Below are 18457 nucleotides of genomic sequence, written 5' to 3'. Positions count from 1 at the left end.
CAGCAAGGGGACAGCGGAGCCAGGTCAGGGGCTCCATGTCTGCTGTTCCCCTCAGTCAACCACTGGTTGACCTTGGGTCTGACATTACAGGCGATAAAGAGGAGGGTGATTTAGAATGGGTGCCACCTCTCTTCTCAGGTGGCAGCAGCACTGATGAGGAACCAGGGAGCCCAGTGGCAGGGGCTCTACTGGTAATGGCAGCAGGAGGAGGCAGCAGCAGCCCGGACATACGCAAGCCAGAACCACCCCATCTGACAGGAGGTCGGCGCGTAAGTCGCCTGTTTAGGCTTACTTCACCCTGGCAGCAGACGATGTGACAATTGCCATTTGTCAGCTTTGCCATGCCAGGGTAAGGAGAGGGAGGTCTGTTACTCAGCTGGGTACCACTGCCCTTACTCAGCATTTGAGAGTCAACCACTGGCTGGAGTGGGAACAGATGCAGGGTGGTCATAGCAGCGCCAGCAGCAGTGCGCAGGGGACAGCAGCTCCTGCCACTGTCCTGCAGCCACCCCACCCCCTTCCAACAATGCATACCCACTCCCCCACTACTTCTCCTAGAGGTACTGGTACCAGCAGCCAGACCTCTGCATCCTCTGCACCCTCCTCTATCGCCTCAACTGCCATCCGGTGGCAGATGTTGCCAACGCATTTGAACGCACCGCGCCCTACGCCCCGGGGACCGATGCATGCTTTCACTCAATGGGCTCCTGGCAAGGGTTATCGCCCAACATCTGCTGCCCTTCAATATTGTGGACTACAATCCATTCTGGCAGATGTTGGAGCAGGCCCAACCCAGATGGTGTGTCCCCAGCCGCCATTTCTTTGCCAGGACCGGCGTCCCTGCCCTACACCAGCACATTGTGCAAAGTGTATCCCTGTCGCTGGATCACGCTGTCAGCGACAGGGTACATCTGACAATGGATGCATGGACTAGCAGACATGGGCAGGGATGATACATCAGCTTTACTGCCCATTAGGTGTCCCTCCGAGGTGCCAGGGAGGGATCATCAGATGTGGCGGCATCTCAGTTTGTGGTGCCACCCCGGAGTGTCCAGAGAAGAACTGCTGCTCTCCCTCAAGCCACTGTCTCCACTGCTGCTGAGCCCCCCAGCAAGCGTCCCCGTAGCTATGCAAATGTGGGGCACGTCTGTGACAATGGCAGCAACCTCCTCGCCGCCCTCCATGCTGGCAGTCTCACACATGTGCCCTGCATGGCACATGTCCTCAACCTTGTGGTACAGAAGTTTCTACACACATACCCAAGGTTGAGTGACATCGTGCCAAGGGTACGTAGGATTGCCAGCCACTTCCGACGCTCCCCAACCGCCACCGCGTCCTTGTCCAAACTGCAGCAGGACAACAGTCTGCAACCTCACAGGCTGATTGTGGACAGCATGACTCTACATGCTGGAGAGGTTGTGGGAGCAGCGACAGGCGGTGAAAGAATACCTGCTGGACCAAGGCACTTCCGGGCCATCACACCCCCTCCCCTACATCACCAATGTAAAGTGGGGGCAGATACACCAGGTCTGCCACGTGTTGGCCCCATTCGAGCAGGCAACCAAGATGGTCAGCGGGTAGCATGTCAGCCTCAATGACGTGCTCCCCCTAGTGTTCCTGCTGGACAGCACACTAGATTGCCTGCTCCAAGCTGGGGAGAGTGCCTAGGTGGAGCAAGAAGAGGCAACAATGCTCCACCAAGACCAGGCCCAGGACAAGGAGGTGGGAGGAGGAATAATTTGTTGAGGAGTTTGCTGGCGTCCAGGAGTCTGGACCTGGTCAGGAGGGAGAGCTGGTGAAAGGGGGCACCGTTAGTCCGGGGGTGGGGCGGTTACAACAGGGAGCAGCAGCAGCAGCAGGAGGACCAAGATGTCATGGTCCCGGGCAGCCGAGAAGAGTCACAGCGGGCTGTCCTCTTCCCCATGGCTGCCCACATGCTGTTATGCCTCAGGAGGGACCCCCGAATCAGGAAACTTAAGTAGAGGGATCTGGAGCAGTTCATCCAAGCCAGCCAGAGGGAGGCCCCTTATGCAAAACCTATGGGCCTGTCTGCTCCTCCGGCTGGAGCAGGCAAACCCTCAGCCTCACGCTCCAATTCTCCCCGCCTATATCACCCAGCAGGTGGCTGGCCCAAGCACCTCCAGCCAAGCAGGTGATCTTATGGGTGAGATGAGGTTGTTCTACCAGCCTGCGCGATCCAGTAGCAGCAGCAGCAGCAGCAGTCACCAGCAACGGCTGGCCCACATGGTGGAAGACTACATGGGGTCCGTCGGTGCTTCCGATAGCATGAGCACTGACTACCCCATTGAGTACTGGGTTGCCAGGCTGGACACCTGCCGTGAGCTCGCTCAGTATGCGCTGGAAGTACTGTCTTGAGCGGACATTAAGCGCGGCAGGTGGGGTGGTTACCGACAAGCGGACCCGTTTGTCCACTGACTCCGTGGACAGACTGACATTTATCAAAATGAACAAGTCCTGGATCGGCAGCGACTTTTTGGTCCCTGCCATCGGTTCCGGGCACTGAAGGGTCCCTTGTCAATCCCTCTCCTTGGCTCTCCCTCCCAAACTTCGTTGTTTTTTAGCTTCTGTATATATTTATTGATGATTTTAATAATTTATTTATTTATTTATGGATAACATTTTTTATATATTTATTTATTAAAACCTTTATATATTTATGTATTGATGATTTTATTTATGTATTTATTGATGATTTTATTTATGTAATAATTTTTTTATAGATTCATTTTTTTATATATTTATTTATTGATAACTTTATATATTTCTGTATTGATTAATTTATTTATGTATTTATTGAGGAATTTTTTAATGTATTTATTTATTTATGGATGAGTGTTTTTTTTATATATTTATTTATTTATTCATGACTTTGTTTATATATTTCTCTACTGGCAAACAATTTTTATTTTTTTAATTCTAATTGATGAGTTTATTTATCTTTTTTTTCAAAAATGTATTAAACCTCCTATTTATTCATTCATTCATTTAACTAATTGTTGAAATATATATACAGTGAATATAAAAAGTCTACACGCCCCTGTTAAAATGTCAGGTTTCTGTGATGTAAAAAAATTTGACAAAGATAAATCATTTCAGAACTTTTCCCACCTTTAATGTGACCTATAAACTGTACAACTCAATTGAAAAGAAAACTGAAATCTTTTAGGTAGTGGGAAGGAAAAATATAAAAATAAAATAATATGGTTGCATAAGTGTGCACACCCTTAAACTAATACTTTGTTGAAGCACCTTTTGATTGTATTACAGCACTCAGTCTTTTTGGGTATGAGTCTATCAGCATGGCACATTTTGACTTGGCAAGATTTGCCCACTCTTCTTTGCAAAAACACTCCAAATCTGTCAGATTGCGAGGGCATCTCAATCGGATTAAGGTCTGGGCTCTGGCTGGGCCATTCCAAAACTTTAATCGTCTTCTGGTGAAGGCATGCCTTTGTTGATTTGGATGTATGCTTTGGGTCGTTGTCTAGCAGAAGCCTGAAGGTTTTGTGCCAATATTTGGAACTGTTTATAATTCCCTCTAGCTTAACTAAGGCCCCAGTTACAGCTGAAGACAAACAGCCCCAAAGCATGATGCTGCCACCATCATGCTTCACTGTGGGTATGGTGTTCTTTTGGTGATGTGCGGTGTTGTTTTTGCACCAAACATATCTTTTGGAATTATTGCCAAAAAGTTCAACCTTGGTTTCATCAGACCATAACACCTTTTCCCACATGCTTTTGGGAGACTTCAGATGTGTTTTTGCAAAATGTAGCCTGGCTTGAATGTTTTTCTTCATAAGAAAAGGCTTTCGTCTTGCCACTCTACCCCATAGCCCAGACATATGAAGAATACGGGATATTGTTGTCACATGTACCACACAGCCAGTCAGGACTGGGGATAAAAACCAGCCCTGGAAAAAGTTGCACACCAGCCCCACAGCATTGCGTCATTATTTACTTGTTTATAATAGGAGAAAGCATTCATTTTAAAACACGTGTGTAAAACGAATATGAACTTTGCCCCATGATAACTCTTTTGTAGAACCCCCATTGTTCACATTATCACAGTGTTTTCCCAACCAGGATATCTCCAACTTTTGCAAAACTACAACTCTCAGCATGCTCAGACGCTACCACGCCCTTTGACCCGCCCCTTTTTTGTTGGCCACCTATTTAATGATTGTTGCATGCAACATTTTACTTGACCAGCTATTTTAGATATTCTACGGCAGTCCTGTTACAATCCCCCCTCCCCCAATGAGCCTTTCGATCAAATAATAAAAATATTAATAAAATCTCACCCATATGCTGCAAAAATAAATAAATCTGCAATGTAAAATTGATAATAAAGATCAACTACAAACAAACATATTTCACATGAAAACTTACAATTACTTGGCTTGACCCTTGGGGATCTCGGAAACCACTTCAACACTTTGGCCGGGGGCTCGGTGGAGCTGATGTTGTGTTTTATCCTAATGAGAAAGATTTCATAATAAGGATTTGGAGAAGGGGCAGAGGGATAGCAGAGCAGGGAGAGGCTGGTGCTGCTACTAGGGGGTCATACCATGGGGGGAGTAATAAAGCCCACCATAATGGCCCCCCCAGTAGTAATAATTCTCCTTATAATGTGCAAAACATACCCCTTTGTAATGCCCCCAGTTGAGCTAATGTTCTCATAATGTGCCAATATAAAATACCCCTTCTCAGAGCCCCCGTAGATGACCCTATAGTGCTCCCCCCCTTCCCCATAGTACCCACCATAATGTGTCCCAGTATAAAATTCCCCTATACAGAGCCCCCCATATAAAATACCCTTTATTTTTAGCCTTAGTAGATGCCTCTATAGTGCTACCCAATAATCTGCCAGTAATAAGTGCAGCAATAGATGCTCCCAATCATGTGCCAGTAAGATGTGCCCCCATAGATGCCCCCCAATCATGTGCCAGTAAGATGTGCCCCCATAGATGCCCCCCAATCATGTGCCAGTAATAAGAGCCCCCCCACCATCATGTGCCAGCAGTCAGAGCCCCCTGTATAATGTGCCAGTAGCCAGAGTGCCCCCACTATCATGTGCCAGTAGCCCCCCTTATTATGTGCCAGTAGCCGCCCCTTATCATGTGCCAGTAGCCCCCTTATGTGCCAGTAGCCACCCCTTATCATGTGCCAGTAGCCACCCCTTATCATGTGCCAGTAGCCCCCTTATCATGTGCCAATAGCCCCCCCATGTGCCAGCAGCCCCCCTTATGTGCCAGTAGCCCCCCTTATCATGGGTCAGTAGCCCCCCCTTATTTGCCAGTAGCCCCCATCATGTGCCAGTAGCCCCCCTTATGTGCCAGTAGTCATCCTTATGTGCCAGTAGCCCCCCTTATCATGTTCCAGTAGCCCCCTTATGTGCCAGTAGCCGCCCCATATCATGTGCCAGGAGCCCCCCTTATGTGCCAGTAGCCACCTTATGTGCCAGTAGCCCCCTTATCATGTGCCAATAGCCCCCCCATGTGCCAGCAGCCCCCCTTATGTGCCGGTAGCCCCCATATCATGTGCCAATAGCCCCCATATCATGTACAAGTAGCCCCCCTTATCATGTGCCAGTAGCCCCCCTTATCATGTGCCAGTAGCCCCCCCTTATTATGTGGCAGTAGTCCCCCTTATGTGCCAGTAGCCGCCCCTTATCATGTGCCAGTAGCGATGCGATGAAGGCCTCTTCCAGCCTGTGTCCCTCGCTTTACGGCTCAGGCGGTGCGATGACGTCATTGCGCCGCCTGCACCGGCCTCTGATAGGCTGCCGGTCTAGTGCTGGCAGCCTATCAGAGGAACAGAAGGGGACACACCTCTCCCTCCCCTGCTGTAGCAAAGACATCTGTATCGCCGTCCTGAGGACGGCCATACAGATGACTATGGAGATGGGCTCTTCCACAATGGAAGCGCTCATCTCCTGCTGTGCCCTGCCGCCGGGCGCCCCCACTTGTCACCGGGGCCGCGGCCTTGTGGCACTCAGGCCTGCCGGCCTAACGGGAAATTTCCTGGTATCCCAGCAGGCCAGTCCAGCCCTGCAGCAGTACTTGCCAGATATTCCTGCAGCTCCTTTAATGTTGCTGTAGGCCTCTTGGTAGCCTCCCAGACCAGTTTTCTTCTCGTCTTTTCATCAGTTTTGGAGGGACGTCCAGTTTATGGTAATGTCACTGTTGTTCCATATTTTCTCCACTTGATGATGACTGTCTTCACTGTGTTCCATGGTATATCTAATGCTTTGGAAATTCTTTTGTACCCTTCTCCTGACTGATACATTTTAACAATGAGATCCCTCTGATGCTTTGAAAGCTCTCTGTGGACCATGGCTTTTGCTGTGGGATGCGACTAAGAAAATTTCCGGAAAGACCAACTAGAGCAGCTGAACTTTATTTGGGGTTAATCAGAGGCACTTTAAATGATGGCAGGTGTATGCTGACTCCTATTTAACATGATTTTGAATGTGATTACTTAATTCTGAACACAGCTACAACCCCAGTTATAAGAGGGTGTGCACACTTATGCAACCACATAATTTTTTTGTTTTCTTTCCTCCACCTAAAAGATTTCAGTTTAATTTTCAATTGAGTGGTACAGTTATAGGTCAAATTAAAGGTGGAAAAAGTTCTGAAATGATTTATCTTTGTCTCATTGTTTTACATCACAGAAACCTGACATTTTAACAGGGGTGTGTAGACTTTTTATATCCACTGTATATATACTACACATTAACCTGTTAGGGACATATGACGTACCGTTACGGCATGATGTCCCGGTACTTAAGGACACATGACGTACGGTACGTCATGTGTAGTTCCGATCACCGCCGCCCGGCGGGTGGTGATCGGAGCAAGGTGCCTGCTCAAATCATTGACCCCCCGTGTTGGCGATCGCCGCAAACCGCAGGTCAATTCAGACCTGCGGTTTGCGGCTTTTACTGGAGTTGCGGCGGTCGGTCGGAGGTGCCATCGGTTCCCCGAGCGGCTGTAAGGGGGACCCGATGGCATGGAAGGCAGCAAAACTCCCCCACATATGCCGGGCCCATCACCGCTAATGTATTTACCCCGCTTACAGCGCCGCTCCTGGTCCCCGCACCATTGCTGTTGCTTCTCCCTGCACACAGATGAAAACATCTGGTGTCGGGGGGAGCAGCCAATGGCAGGCGGGGACGGGGAAAAGCCTCCCTAGCATCGCGCAGGTGACGTTAGGGAGGCTCGTCACCGTCCCCGCCTACCATTGGCTGTTCCCCCCCCAACACCGGATGTTTTCATCCGTGTGCAGGGAGAAGCAGCAGCGGCGGTGCGGGGACCAGGAGTGGCGCCGGAAGTGGGGTAAGTATATTACCCGTGAGGGACCCGGCATATGTGGGGGAGTTTTGAGAAATTGAATAACCCCTTTAAGCATGGGTAGTACTGCTGACACTGACTCGCTACTTTATATGTGTATACTTCCCCCATTCCATTGCTGCCCCACCAGAGTGTTACTGCAACACATTAGCAGGACTCATGAGCTCTAACTCTTGAGCTTGTCTCCACTATTTGCATGTGGCTCATGGGTTTTGTCATAATATTATAAGCGGCGCTTATAAGAGTATAGACATAAAGTAGTCATCCGAAGTCAGTGTCAGTAGTACTAATGTAGTACTGGTCGTGCTTGAAAGAGGTGACAGACTCCCTTAGCTTTGAAGGCTGCACACTCATTTTAGTCACAACATTGACACAATCTCTTTTTTTTATAGGTGGAAGTGCCCAAGTGGCTGAAGTAAACAGGATTACCAAAGGGAAAAGTTCTTCTGTTGCCTTGTGCTTCTGAATCCATATCTGTTATTGCAGCAATAACTCAAGATGCCTTTGGGTCCAACAGCCTCTCTTAGCCATCATTGCTAGTGAAAGCATTTTTGTATTATATCAATGTGACTAGCTGTTTACATATCCATTATATCAACATTTGCAGCCAACAGTCCTCTGACCCAGCGGGGACTGGATGATATCATTTCTGCTAATCTTACTGGGATCAATAAGGGATCAGTGAGGAATGGGAATTTCTCAAGCACTTTTTCAAGGCAGGATACTATGTATTGAATGCATGTAATATGTTGCATATTGCTGAAGCCCATTTTGAAGGTCTCTTTTTGCTACTGTCCATTCGATCCCTTATTTCACGACCCCCGTAGTTTGTCAGCAAAATATATGGACTTTGCCATTATTTTGTATATGTAACAGCCACAATAAATGGAAAATCACAATTATATGTTGGAAAAGAAAACATTTCTTCTCTGTCACTTAGTACATGAAGCACTTTCCTCTGTTACCCTCCACTGTGAACTGGTTAACAGATACATGGCGCAAAGGCTGTGTGAAAACATAGATGGGTACTGAGTATCACTGTTATTTAAAATGCTTTATTTGCACAGACATATTTTTGGACTAACTGTAAATTTATTGTGGAAAAGATTGTTTCAAGAGCTTAATAAACTTCAGAAACACACGGGTGTACTGCAAGTTTCTCTAGGAAGTGTTTGTCTGGCACTGCAAATCTCTCTGACAGGCAAAAGATACTTTATGCTTAAATTTTCCTTATATGGGAATTATAGCAACTCGTTACTTCTTCCCAGGGTAAGTGGGGGGAGTGCGCTTGGTGAATGAGGTAACGCAGGAGACAGACGGCTACCAATTATTGCATACCGTGATAAGGCTGATGTGTCTTAGCTGGAAAAAAAATATTTACTGTATGTAACTTGTGCTATTGCCACCCACAATATATTATTTTAGGTGAAATAAAGGTGAGTATATTAAAATATTACACAGTTTTCCTTCATGATTTTCTATTCCTTTTTAAGTGGCTTTAAAAGCTTAGAAATTTTAATCCATGTTTAATTATTCATATAAGCAGCAATCTGTACCTTAAAAAAGATCACATTACCCTTAAGTAATTCAATACCTGTTTGTTACATATGGTCTGAATCTCATGTTCACCTAGCAACATAGTCAGAATTTGAAATAGTAAGGCATAAATGATGTATCCTAACTGTAATTGCAGAACTGAACTTGAAAAACAGTTACAGCATAATTTCTTAATTATAAACAGCATTGGTAAAGCTGCGACTATGTGTGAATGGTAACTACAAGGTGTGTCTTCTTCAGAAATAGGGGGCATACAAAGATTCTGCATGCTGTGTATGGTCATTTTTATTTTTTGTGCAACATTATTTTTATGTTCTTTTGTTAACATAATTTAAAACAATACAATTTTTTACTTGTTATATGGAATGATATACCACTGAGTTACTGTTCCACTGTTTTACACTTACAGTACATGCTATTTTCAGGCATAACATTTTACATTAGTGAAGGTAATAAAACTAAAGGGAGAGAAAAAATAAATGAATAATGAGACAACAAAGAACATGTCAGGAAATCACCTAGCTGTAACCCAATGCATGACTGTTTTAGAAGGGTTGCTATGCTGACCAGCCAAGCCACAGCTGGTCAATCTATCTGTGAGGCTGGGTGCCAAGCCAATCAGGTTTCCAACTTGGTGTCCAGTTCCAGATCCAGGCAGGGGATGTAAAGGGGTTGGCTACCTTTTAGTTTTTTTTGGGCGGATCTAGATTCCTGGTCAGACCTGTAAAGGGAACCATACTTACCAGTTTCCTGACGCTTCTTTGCTCCCCGGCCCCCCTTGGGACATGTGAATGGGCAAGTCACCTCTGCGGCCAGTCATTGGCTGCAGCTATTTCAAAGCGGATGTTGACAGCAGGAGACCCAAGCGAGGTAGCTGAGGCCGAGGAGAACAGGAGCTGGGACCCAGCGGTGGGAAGCAGGGTCAGGATGGGGGGGGGAGGGTGGATTTAGACCATAAAACACCCAAAAGATGGCTAACCCACCTTCCTTTTTGTTGTTTGAACTCCTGGTATCTATGGCTTGTTTTCTGGATTAACAGTCTGCTGTTTTGGCACTATATGTGTTTCCTGTTTTTGTAAACTACTCTTTGTACTGCTGGTCATTCTGGTAAGCTTGCTTCTAGTGAACTCACACTAGTTTTCTGCTACCTTACTCCCCATATGTAACTTGGGTTCCTGGCAGCAAAGCTCATCTGGCCTTGCAGCGGCTCTGGTGAAGAGCCGAAGAACCTAGGAGTAGTCTTAAGCCTCATTAACATGTCAGTGTTCCACGTTCGTGTGCTGTAGGTGTTCTCCACAGACAGCACACGTACCCATTCGTTTTAATGTGTATTCACACATCAGTTTTTTACCACCGTCCATGGGTCTGTCTTTTCAGCATGAAAGCATGCTCCTTTTTGCATGTGTTCACGGCTCCATTACGTCCATTATAGTCTATGGGTCCATGAAAACCACATATGCCATCCTTGTTTCATCCATGTTTCATGGATCATTAGGAAGAGATGCTTTACAGAGGCATCACTAACCACTTTTTCACAGATTTGAGCACGGACACGGATGTGTGAATGAGGCTTTAGTGTCTTACTAATTGGAGTCATTAAGGAAAACTGGTAGTAGTTTCTGAGGTTGCTGGCTGTGCTTCCGGATAGTACCCATAGTATTTCCTTACATAATAACAGGCCCAATATAAAATATGGATCAAGTTTATAAACTTGTTGATCAAATACAGGGCTTGATGCAGCTGGTCCAAGATCTTGCTAAGAGGCTTCAATATCAGGAGGCTGCACTTGTCTAAAGTTCTGCTGCAGTAACTGTTCCTATGCACTTGTCTGTGGAACCAAATTTTCCATATAGGGTTTTCTAAAGATCGGAAATTGTTTGTGACCTTCTAGGAGAGTTGCAAGTTATATTTCTGTCTGAAAGCTCATTCATCGGGTACAAAGCAGCAACAGGTGGGGCTCATCATGTCTCTTCTGCAAGGAGATCTACAAGCCTGGGCCTTCTCCTTTGATGTTAATGCCCCTGAACTGTCATCTGTGGAGAATTCTTATATGACAGATGAAGTGGATTGTAAGGCAGTGACAGAAGTGAATCTTCTTTCTCTCTATCACGAGGGTTCCCTGTTGAAAAATATTGTTCAGAATTTAGGTGATGGCCCATGATGTCCCAGTGGAATCAGCCAGTCCTTTGTTACTATTTTAGCCAGGGTTTGTCATACCGTTTGAAGGATCTTCTGGTTAACTACCCACAGGCTACATCTTTAGAGAAAAGCATGACTTTGGCCATTATACATGATACATGTCGTTTACAGGAGCGCATGAAAGAGTGTCTATCTTACCAGCCACCTTATTTAAAATCAGGATCTACCCACTATTATTCAAAGAGCCTATGCAGTTGAGATCCACCATGTACACTCAGGATCATTGAACCTATTGGAAAAGGTGGGGATTGCGCTTTTAATGTGTACATGCTAATCACTTGCTCGGAACTTGCCCCAAGCTGGAAAAACTTCAATGTCTAGGTGACTCACGGGAAGACCACCCAGGTAGCCAGGTATATTCTGTTTTTTCTAAGAAAGTACTTCTGCATGTCTCTATTGCTTAAAATGAAAATGTGATTTTGGGTAAGGCCTTTATTGATTGCAGGTCAGCAGCTAATTTTTGGGATTCTCAGGTTGTCCGGAGATAAGCTATTCCATTGGTACAGTTGTTAGCCAGATTAAAGGGGTTCTCTGGTAATTAAAAAAGTAAAAATTACTATAAATACCTAAGTATTACTTTATTATAAATATATTCCCAAATTCCTTTCATTAGTTATAATGGCTTATTTTGTCTGGGGCACAATCTTCAGGGGAAATAAAATGGCCGCCGTCCTTCTAGTGCACACAAAACCTGTCCTAATCACGCAGGAGGACAAGTTACTTCACAACACTGAGCTAAAGAGCTGCCTCATCCTCCTCTCCTACTTGTCATGGATTATGATCCTAAATACAGTTTAATATTATCATCAGATGAATTTCTCTAGGACTGGAGTTTATGAGGAGACATGAAGTACAGAGAGGCAGGTGGGGATGGGACTAATGAGTAGCAGCACTTGTATGCATTCTCCATTATCACAGCCCCATATTACCACAGTCTATCCTGTCCATCCTCTCTGTACTTCACGTCTCCTCATGAACTCCATTTCTACAGAGATTCAGCTGAAGATCTTATCAGCTGTATTAAGGATCATAATCCCTGATAAGTAGAGCAGGGAGGAGGATAAGGCAGTTCTTTGGCCAGGGGCGGACTGGGAACTTAAAATGGCCCTGGAAAAAAAAACTAAAAGTGGCCTAAATTGACAAAAGGTGGGGCTACAAAAGTAGTCGGGGTCAGCGATGCCATATTGCAATAGTGCAATACTGTGCCATCAGAACCATATACCACAGTGCAGCACAATATATTCAAACAGAAAAACAGAAATCTAGCTTCCAATACAAAACGTGGCAGCTTTTATTAAAGTAGTGCATTAAAAACCAAAAAGAAAGTCCATGTCTACGCATTTTGGATCATAGCATACGGATCCTTACTCATGACAAGGGTAGACTACACAGGCTTGGATTTATATAGTGGCCAGCTGAAAAAATCAGGTGACCACAATTAACCCCAGCCACACCTTCATGCAATTAAAATACAAAGTGTTCTTATATTACAACATTTCAGTAAAAATTACATTCATGAAAACAATATTGCACAAAGAGTCAATAATTAAGAATGAAGTCATGTCTGCGGTTTAATCCCTTAGGGATACGTGAACCCATACGAACGATCCAAAAAGATTCCTTATTGAACAATTTCCTTCTGTGGTCACCTCCTCGAACTGGAGGATTAACTCTTTAAAGTCCCTGAACCTGCATCCCTGTAACATCGTCTTCATAGTGTGAACTAACCGCAGACACATTTCTCACTCTAAAATGTGGAATGTCCGAAATGTGTCTGCAAATTCTAACCTTGAGGCTGTTGGTGTGCACCACCAACAGCCTCGAGGTTAGAATTTGCACACCCACATATTGGAGGTGGCACAGGGAGCATGTGATGCAATAGACCACTAAATTAGTAGTGCAATTCATATATTGCTTTAATTCAAAGGATTGGTGGTTAGCAGTGGATACAATGTGACACCCGATTTGAATTGCTTTGCAGAAAGTATATACCCGATGACCACATTTGTAATTGCCCTTGTGTCTCAGCCAAGTGGGTCGACCCCGCTTTATATCAGAGAACAGGGAAGGACTTACTTTCTGTGCCAAAGTAGGTGCTCTGCGAGCTACACATTTAATACCGGCACTAGCAATATCTACCCACTGCTCTTCACAGCTAAGAACAGGTAAATTCTTCCTAATTATTTGACAAATACGGGAATATTCCAAACTGTAACTAGGGACGAAGACCGGGGCTGACAGGATTTTATTATTATTATGTGACTTATTCACTGGGAAAATCAGGTCGGATCGGGATTTACTGAGAGCATAATCTCTAGCTGATTTTAATACATGGCCAGAGAATTTGCGATCAGAAAAATCTGAATAAATACTGAGAAACCATTGGAGAGAAATAATAGCTAAATCATGTGGAATCACAGTATAAAGTGCAGTGACATCAGCCGTAATCCAAGTAAATTCTGGCTTCCAGGTGAAATCATGAAAAGGTTGTAAAACAGCTGTAGTATCACCCACGAAGCCAGGAATAACCTAAAACCAAGGGTTGTAAAATACTATCAACCCAAGCAGATAGTCTCTCAGTAAAAGAACCGATGCCGGACACTATTGGGCGCATGAGGGGGGGAGGAAGCGGGGGCAGGAAACCTCCCTTGTGGATTTTGGGCAGGGAATGAAAAATGGGGATGATGGGGTGCGGAACATGGATGAAGTCTGCCTGCTTCTGATCCATGTACCCTCCCTGTAAACCGAGAGATAAAAGTGACAGGAAGTCTCGTTGAAAAAGGGGCGTGGGGTCATGGGCAAGCTCCTAAAAGGTACTGGAATCCTTCAGCATCGGTTCTTTAACTGACAGACTATCTGCTTGGGTTGATAGTATTTTACAAGCATGCCGCCTGCCGCAAGGAGATGGATTTTATTGCCAGCCGTCTTTCTGATTGCAAATTCTCTGGCCATGTATTAAAATCAGCTAGAAATTATGCTCTCAGTAAATCTCGATCCGACCTGATTTTCCCTGTGAATAAGTCACATAATAATAATAATAATAATAATAATAATAAAAACCTGTCAGCCCCGGTCTTCGTCACTAGTTACAGTTTGCAATATTTCCGTATTTGTCAAATAATTAGGAAGCATTTACCTGTTCTTAGCTGTGAAGAGCAGTGGGTAGATATTGCTAGTGCCGGTATTAAATGTGTAGCTCGCAGAGCACATACTTTGGCACAGAAAGTAAGTCCTTCCCTGTTCTCTGATACAGAGCTGGGTCGACCCACTTGGCTGAGACACAAGGGCAATTACAAATGTGGTCATCGGGTATGTACTTGCTGCAAAGCAATTCAAATCGGGTGTCACATTGTATCCACTGCTAACCACCAATCCTTTGAATTAAAGCAATATATCAATTGCAATACTACATGCTCCCTGTGCCACCTCCAATATGTGGTTTGCACCACCAACAGCCTCAAGGTTAGAATTTTCAGACACATTTCGGACATTCCACATTCTAGACTAGAGTGAGAAATGTGTCTGCGGTTAGTTCACACTATGCAGCTGTTCATGGAGGCGATGTTACAGGGATGTAGGTTCAGGGATGTCGAATATCTTCTATATAAAAAGAATCTTCATATAAAAGAGAGGATAAAAAAATAATAATATCACCTCCATAATCGCCTCTAAGTTCTTTTATCGAGTATCTTAATTTGATTTGTGCAAGCAGTGAAACAAAGGGACAATTGTCTATGCAAAATATATACACTGCTCAAAAAAATAAAGGGAACACAAAAATAACACATCCTAGATCTGAGTTAATTAAATATTCTTCTGAAATACTTTGTTCTTTACATAGTTGAATGTGCTGACAACAAAATCACACAAAAATAAAAAAATGGAAATCAAAATTTTCAACCCATGGAGGTCTGGATTTGGAGTCACACTCAAAATTAAAGTGGAAAAACACACTACAGGCTGATCCAACTTTGATGTAATGTCCTTAAAACAAGTCAAAATGAGGCTCAGTAGTGTGTGTGGCCTCCACGTGCCTGTATGACCTCTCTACAATGCCTGTGCATGCTCCTGATGAGGTGGCGGACGGTCTCCTGAGGGATCTCCTCCCAGACCTGGACTAAAGCATCTGCCAACTCCTGGACAGTCTGTGGTGCAACATGACGTTGGTGGATAGAGCGAGACATGATGTCCCAGATGTGCTCAATTGGATTCAGGTCTGGGGATCGGGCGGGCCAGTCCATAGCATCAATGCCTTCGTCTTGCAGGAACTTCTGACACACTCCAGCCACATGAGGTCTAGCATTGTCTTGCATTAGGAGGAACCCAGGGCCAACAGCACCAGCATATGGTCTCACAAGGGGTCTGAGGATCTCATCTCGGTACCTAATGGCAGTCAGGCTACCTCTGGCGAGCACATGGAGGGCTGTGCGGCCCTCCAAAGAAATGCCACCCCACACCATTACTGACCCAGTGCCAAACCGGTCATGCTGGAGGATGTTGCAGGCAGCAGAACGTTCTCTACGGCGTCTCCAGACTCTGTCACATCTGTCACATGTGCTCAGTGTGAACCTGATATCATCTGTGAAGAGCACAGGGCGCCAGTGGCGAATTTGCCAATCTTGGTGTTCTCTGGCAAATGCCAAACGTCCTGCACGGTGTTGGGCTGTAAGCACAACCCCCATCTGTGGACGTCGGGCCCTCATTTCACCCTCATGGAGTCTGTTTCTGACCGTTTGAGCAGACACATGCACATTTGTGGCCTGCTGGAGGTCATTTTGCAGGGCTCTGGCAGTGCTCCTCCTGTTCCTCCTTGCACAAAGGCGGAGGTAGCGGTCCTGCTGCTGGGTTGTTGCCCTCCTACGGCCTCCTCCACGTCTCCTGATGTACTGGCCTGTCTCCTGGTAGCGCCTCCATGCTCTGGACACTACGCTGACAGACACAGCAAACCTTCTTGCCACAGCTCGCATTGATGTGCCATCCTGGATAAGCTGCACTACCTGAGCCACTTGTGTGGGTTGTAGACTCTGTCTCATGCTACCACTAGAGTGAAAGCACCGCCAGCATTCAAAAGTGACCAAAACATCAGCCAGGAAGCATAGGAACTGAGAAGTCGTCTGTGGTCACCACCTGCAGAACCACTCCTTTATTGGGGGTGTCTTGCTAATTGCCTATAATTTCCACCTGTTGTCTATCCCATTTGCACAACAGCATGTGAAATTGATTGTCACACAGTGTTGCTTCCTAAGTGGACAGTTTGATTTCACAGAAGTGTGATTGACTTGGAGTTACATTGTGTTGTTTAAGTGTTCCCTTTATTTTTTTGAGCAGTGTATATGTAATTTATTATACACAATACAAATCAAGAATATAAAGTCAACACGAGTGCAAAGACAAACAATGAAGCTGTAAAATAATACTCAAAATATGCCACACGATGGTGCTAACACACCACTATCTCACCAGCACAGTAGAACTTAGTTACTTATGACAACACCAATGCTATACTTTTAACAAACAGACCAATGATTTATATACCAGGAGAAACTTAGGATTTTCTGTTTACCAAACAGGCTATAACAATAAAACATGGATTAATATAAATGTTATCCCTTGACTCTGTTTCCCCATGACCAATCAAAAATATATGATATCAATACGACAAAATATCCAGCTCGGCAATCAGACTACGAAATATAACTTTCCAAGAGTTTAGTCCTCTTTTCAAATAATGTCAGATCTCCTATTAGCAATATGCATCTTTGCTAAGAGAATAATCAGCATTATGGAGGCACCTAACACTATATATTCCCACAGTATGGGGAATTTTGGCTATATACCGAGAGCAATATCTTATTAATATCACGAGCAGTAAGCACAGTATACGTTACTGGGTCAGAGGTAGACAGAGTTTCAGATGGGACCAGTTCTCAAGAACTTTCCTAGTAGTCAAAAAATAATCTAAGTTTCTTTTGGTATATTTTTCTTGTGATCAGTTTCCTTTGTGAGTTTTATTTTGGTTTGTGAGAGTGAGTGCCCCTGATGCTCTGCACACGAGTAATTATTCTCCACCTTATCTAAGACTCATCCCCTTCTGGATTAGGGATTTCCAATCAGGTAAGGCGGGTGTATTCATATGCTAATTACATAATGATGTCATATTAACCCTTAATATGCTAGATGGGATGCTGCCCATCTGCCCCCACATGGCACTGTTGTACTGCAGATGAATATCACAACCTTAAACACTAATTCTAAATACCTAATATGTTCACATGACCTTCTTAACCTTTCGAATATACATCAGTAAGAAAGGTCTCTTCCTGACACTTTTAATTACCCATAACCTAGACTTGTTGGAGTCACTGTCTCCTCATATCTTTTTGAATATATGTTAATGGATAACGGTACAATGGCCTTGTTACTCGGCATCGGGACTTGTACACTTTACTTGTCCACATGGATGAATAACTACCGTCTGAAATAACATTTAACTCTTCTCAGAAATCCAAATATCAGAAACTTACTTCAGTGTTTCTGTATCTTCTACAGGATACATTCTAAATGACACATACATGGTACAATATATATATAAATCGATACATGGTTACACATAAATAACACATTATATGAATCAATGGTTAAAAAATATTGCAAATCTAAATATACCATACATAAATATATAGAATATAATTATGAATATATGAATTGGACCTCACACAGCAGATGTGTCTTAAGGATATAAATTCTTATCTTGTCATGGCTTAGCCATGAAACAAACATTGTTCCCTTCAGACAGACATGTCTGGAGAAGCCTGTATACTCCGCATAGTTAAACACATACCTTTTAGCAATAACTTTTAAAATACAATGTCCGTATATATTCACGATGACTCTTATATAAACTGAACTTGCCATGAACTCATCTTGGCCTCTTCAGCCACATAACAGAACTTTGGTTCAAGCTGATTTCATTCTTAAAAGGCAATGAGCATTCATTTTGGCTATAATATCATTAGATAATACTGTACACTCATGAAAATGCACAACAGGGACTTGAAAGAGTTAATCCTCCAGTTCTAGGAGGTGACCAGAGAAGGAAATTGTTGAATAGGGAATCTTCTTGGATCTTTCGTATGGGTTCATGTATCCCTAAGGGATTAAACCGCAGGCATTACTTGATTCTTAATCGAATAGTAGCAGGCACACTTACAAATGGAGGAAATGTTGATAATTAAAATTTATTGATCAGTATAGTTATATAAAATATGAGTAGACATCAATACAGTAAAAAAACAGAACAGAGCCAGAATAGATATCAGAATAAA

The 18457-nt window shown here is 44.3% G+C and overlaps 1 protein-coding gene across 1 annotated transcript in view; it reads left to right on the top strand.

Moving 5' to 3' along the window:
- The window catches only part of LMOD1 (leiomodin 1), a 32142-nt gene extending 23625 nt beyond the window's left edge, over window positions 1-8517 (top strand). The window contains exon 3 of the mRNA XM_040424211.1: window positions 7769-8517. Coding sequence (XP_040280145.1) covers window positions 7769-7795 — 27 coding nt within the window. The 3' untranslated portion in view covers window positions 7796-8517. The remainder of the gene's footprint in view (window positions 1-7768) is intronic.
- The last annotated feature ends 9940 nt before the right edge of the window (window positions 8518-18457 follow it).

The sequence above is a fragment of the Bufo bufo genome, chromosome 3, assembly GCF_905171765.1.
Source record: "Bufo bufo chromosome 3, aBufBuf1.1, whole genome shotgun sequence".
Classification (NCBI taxonomy): Eukaryota; Metazoa; Chordata; class Amphibia; order Anura; family Bufonidae; genus Bufo; species Bufo bufo.
Note: the sequence above shows the minus strand (reverse complement) of the source record. Positions and strands in the feature narration are given on the sequence as shown.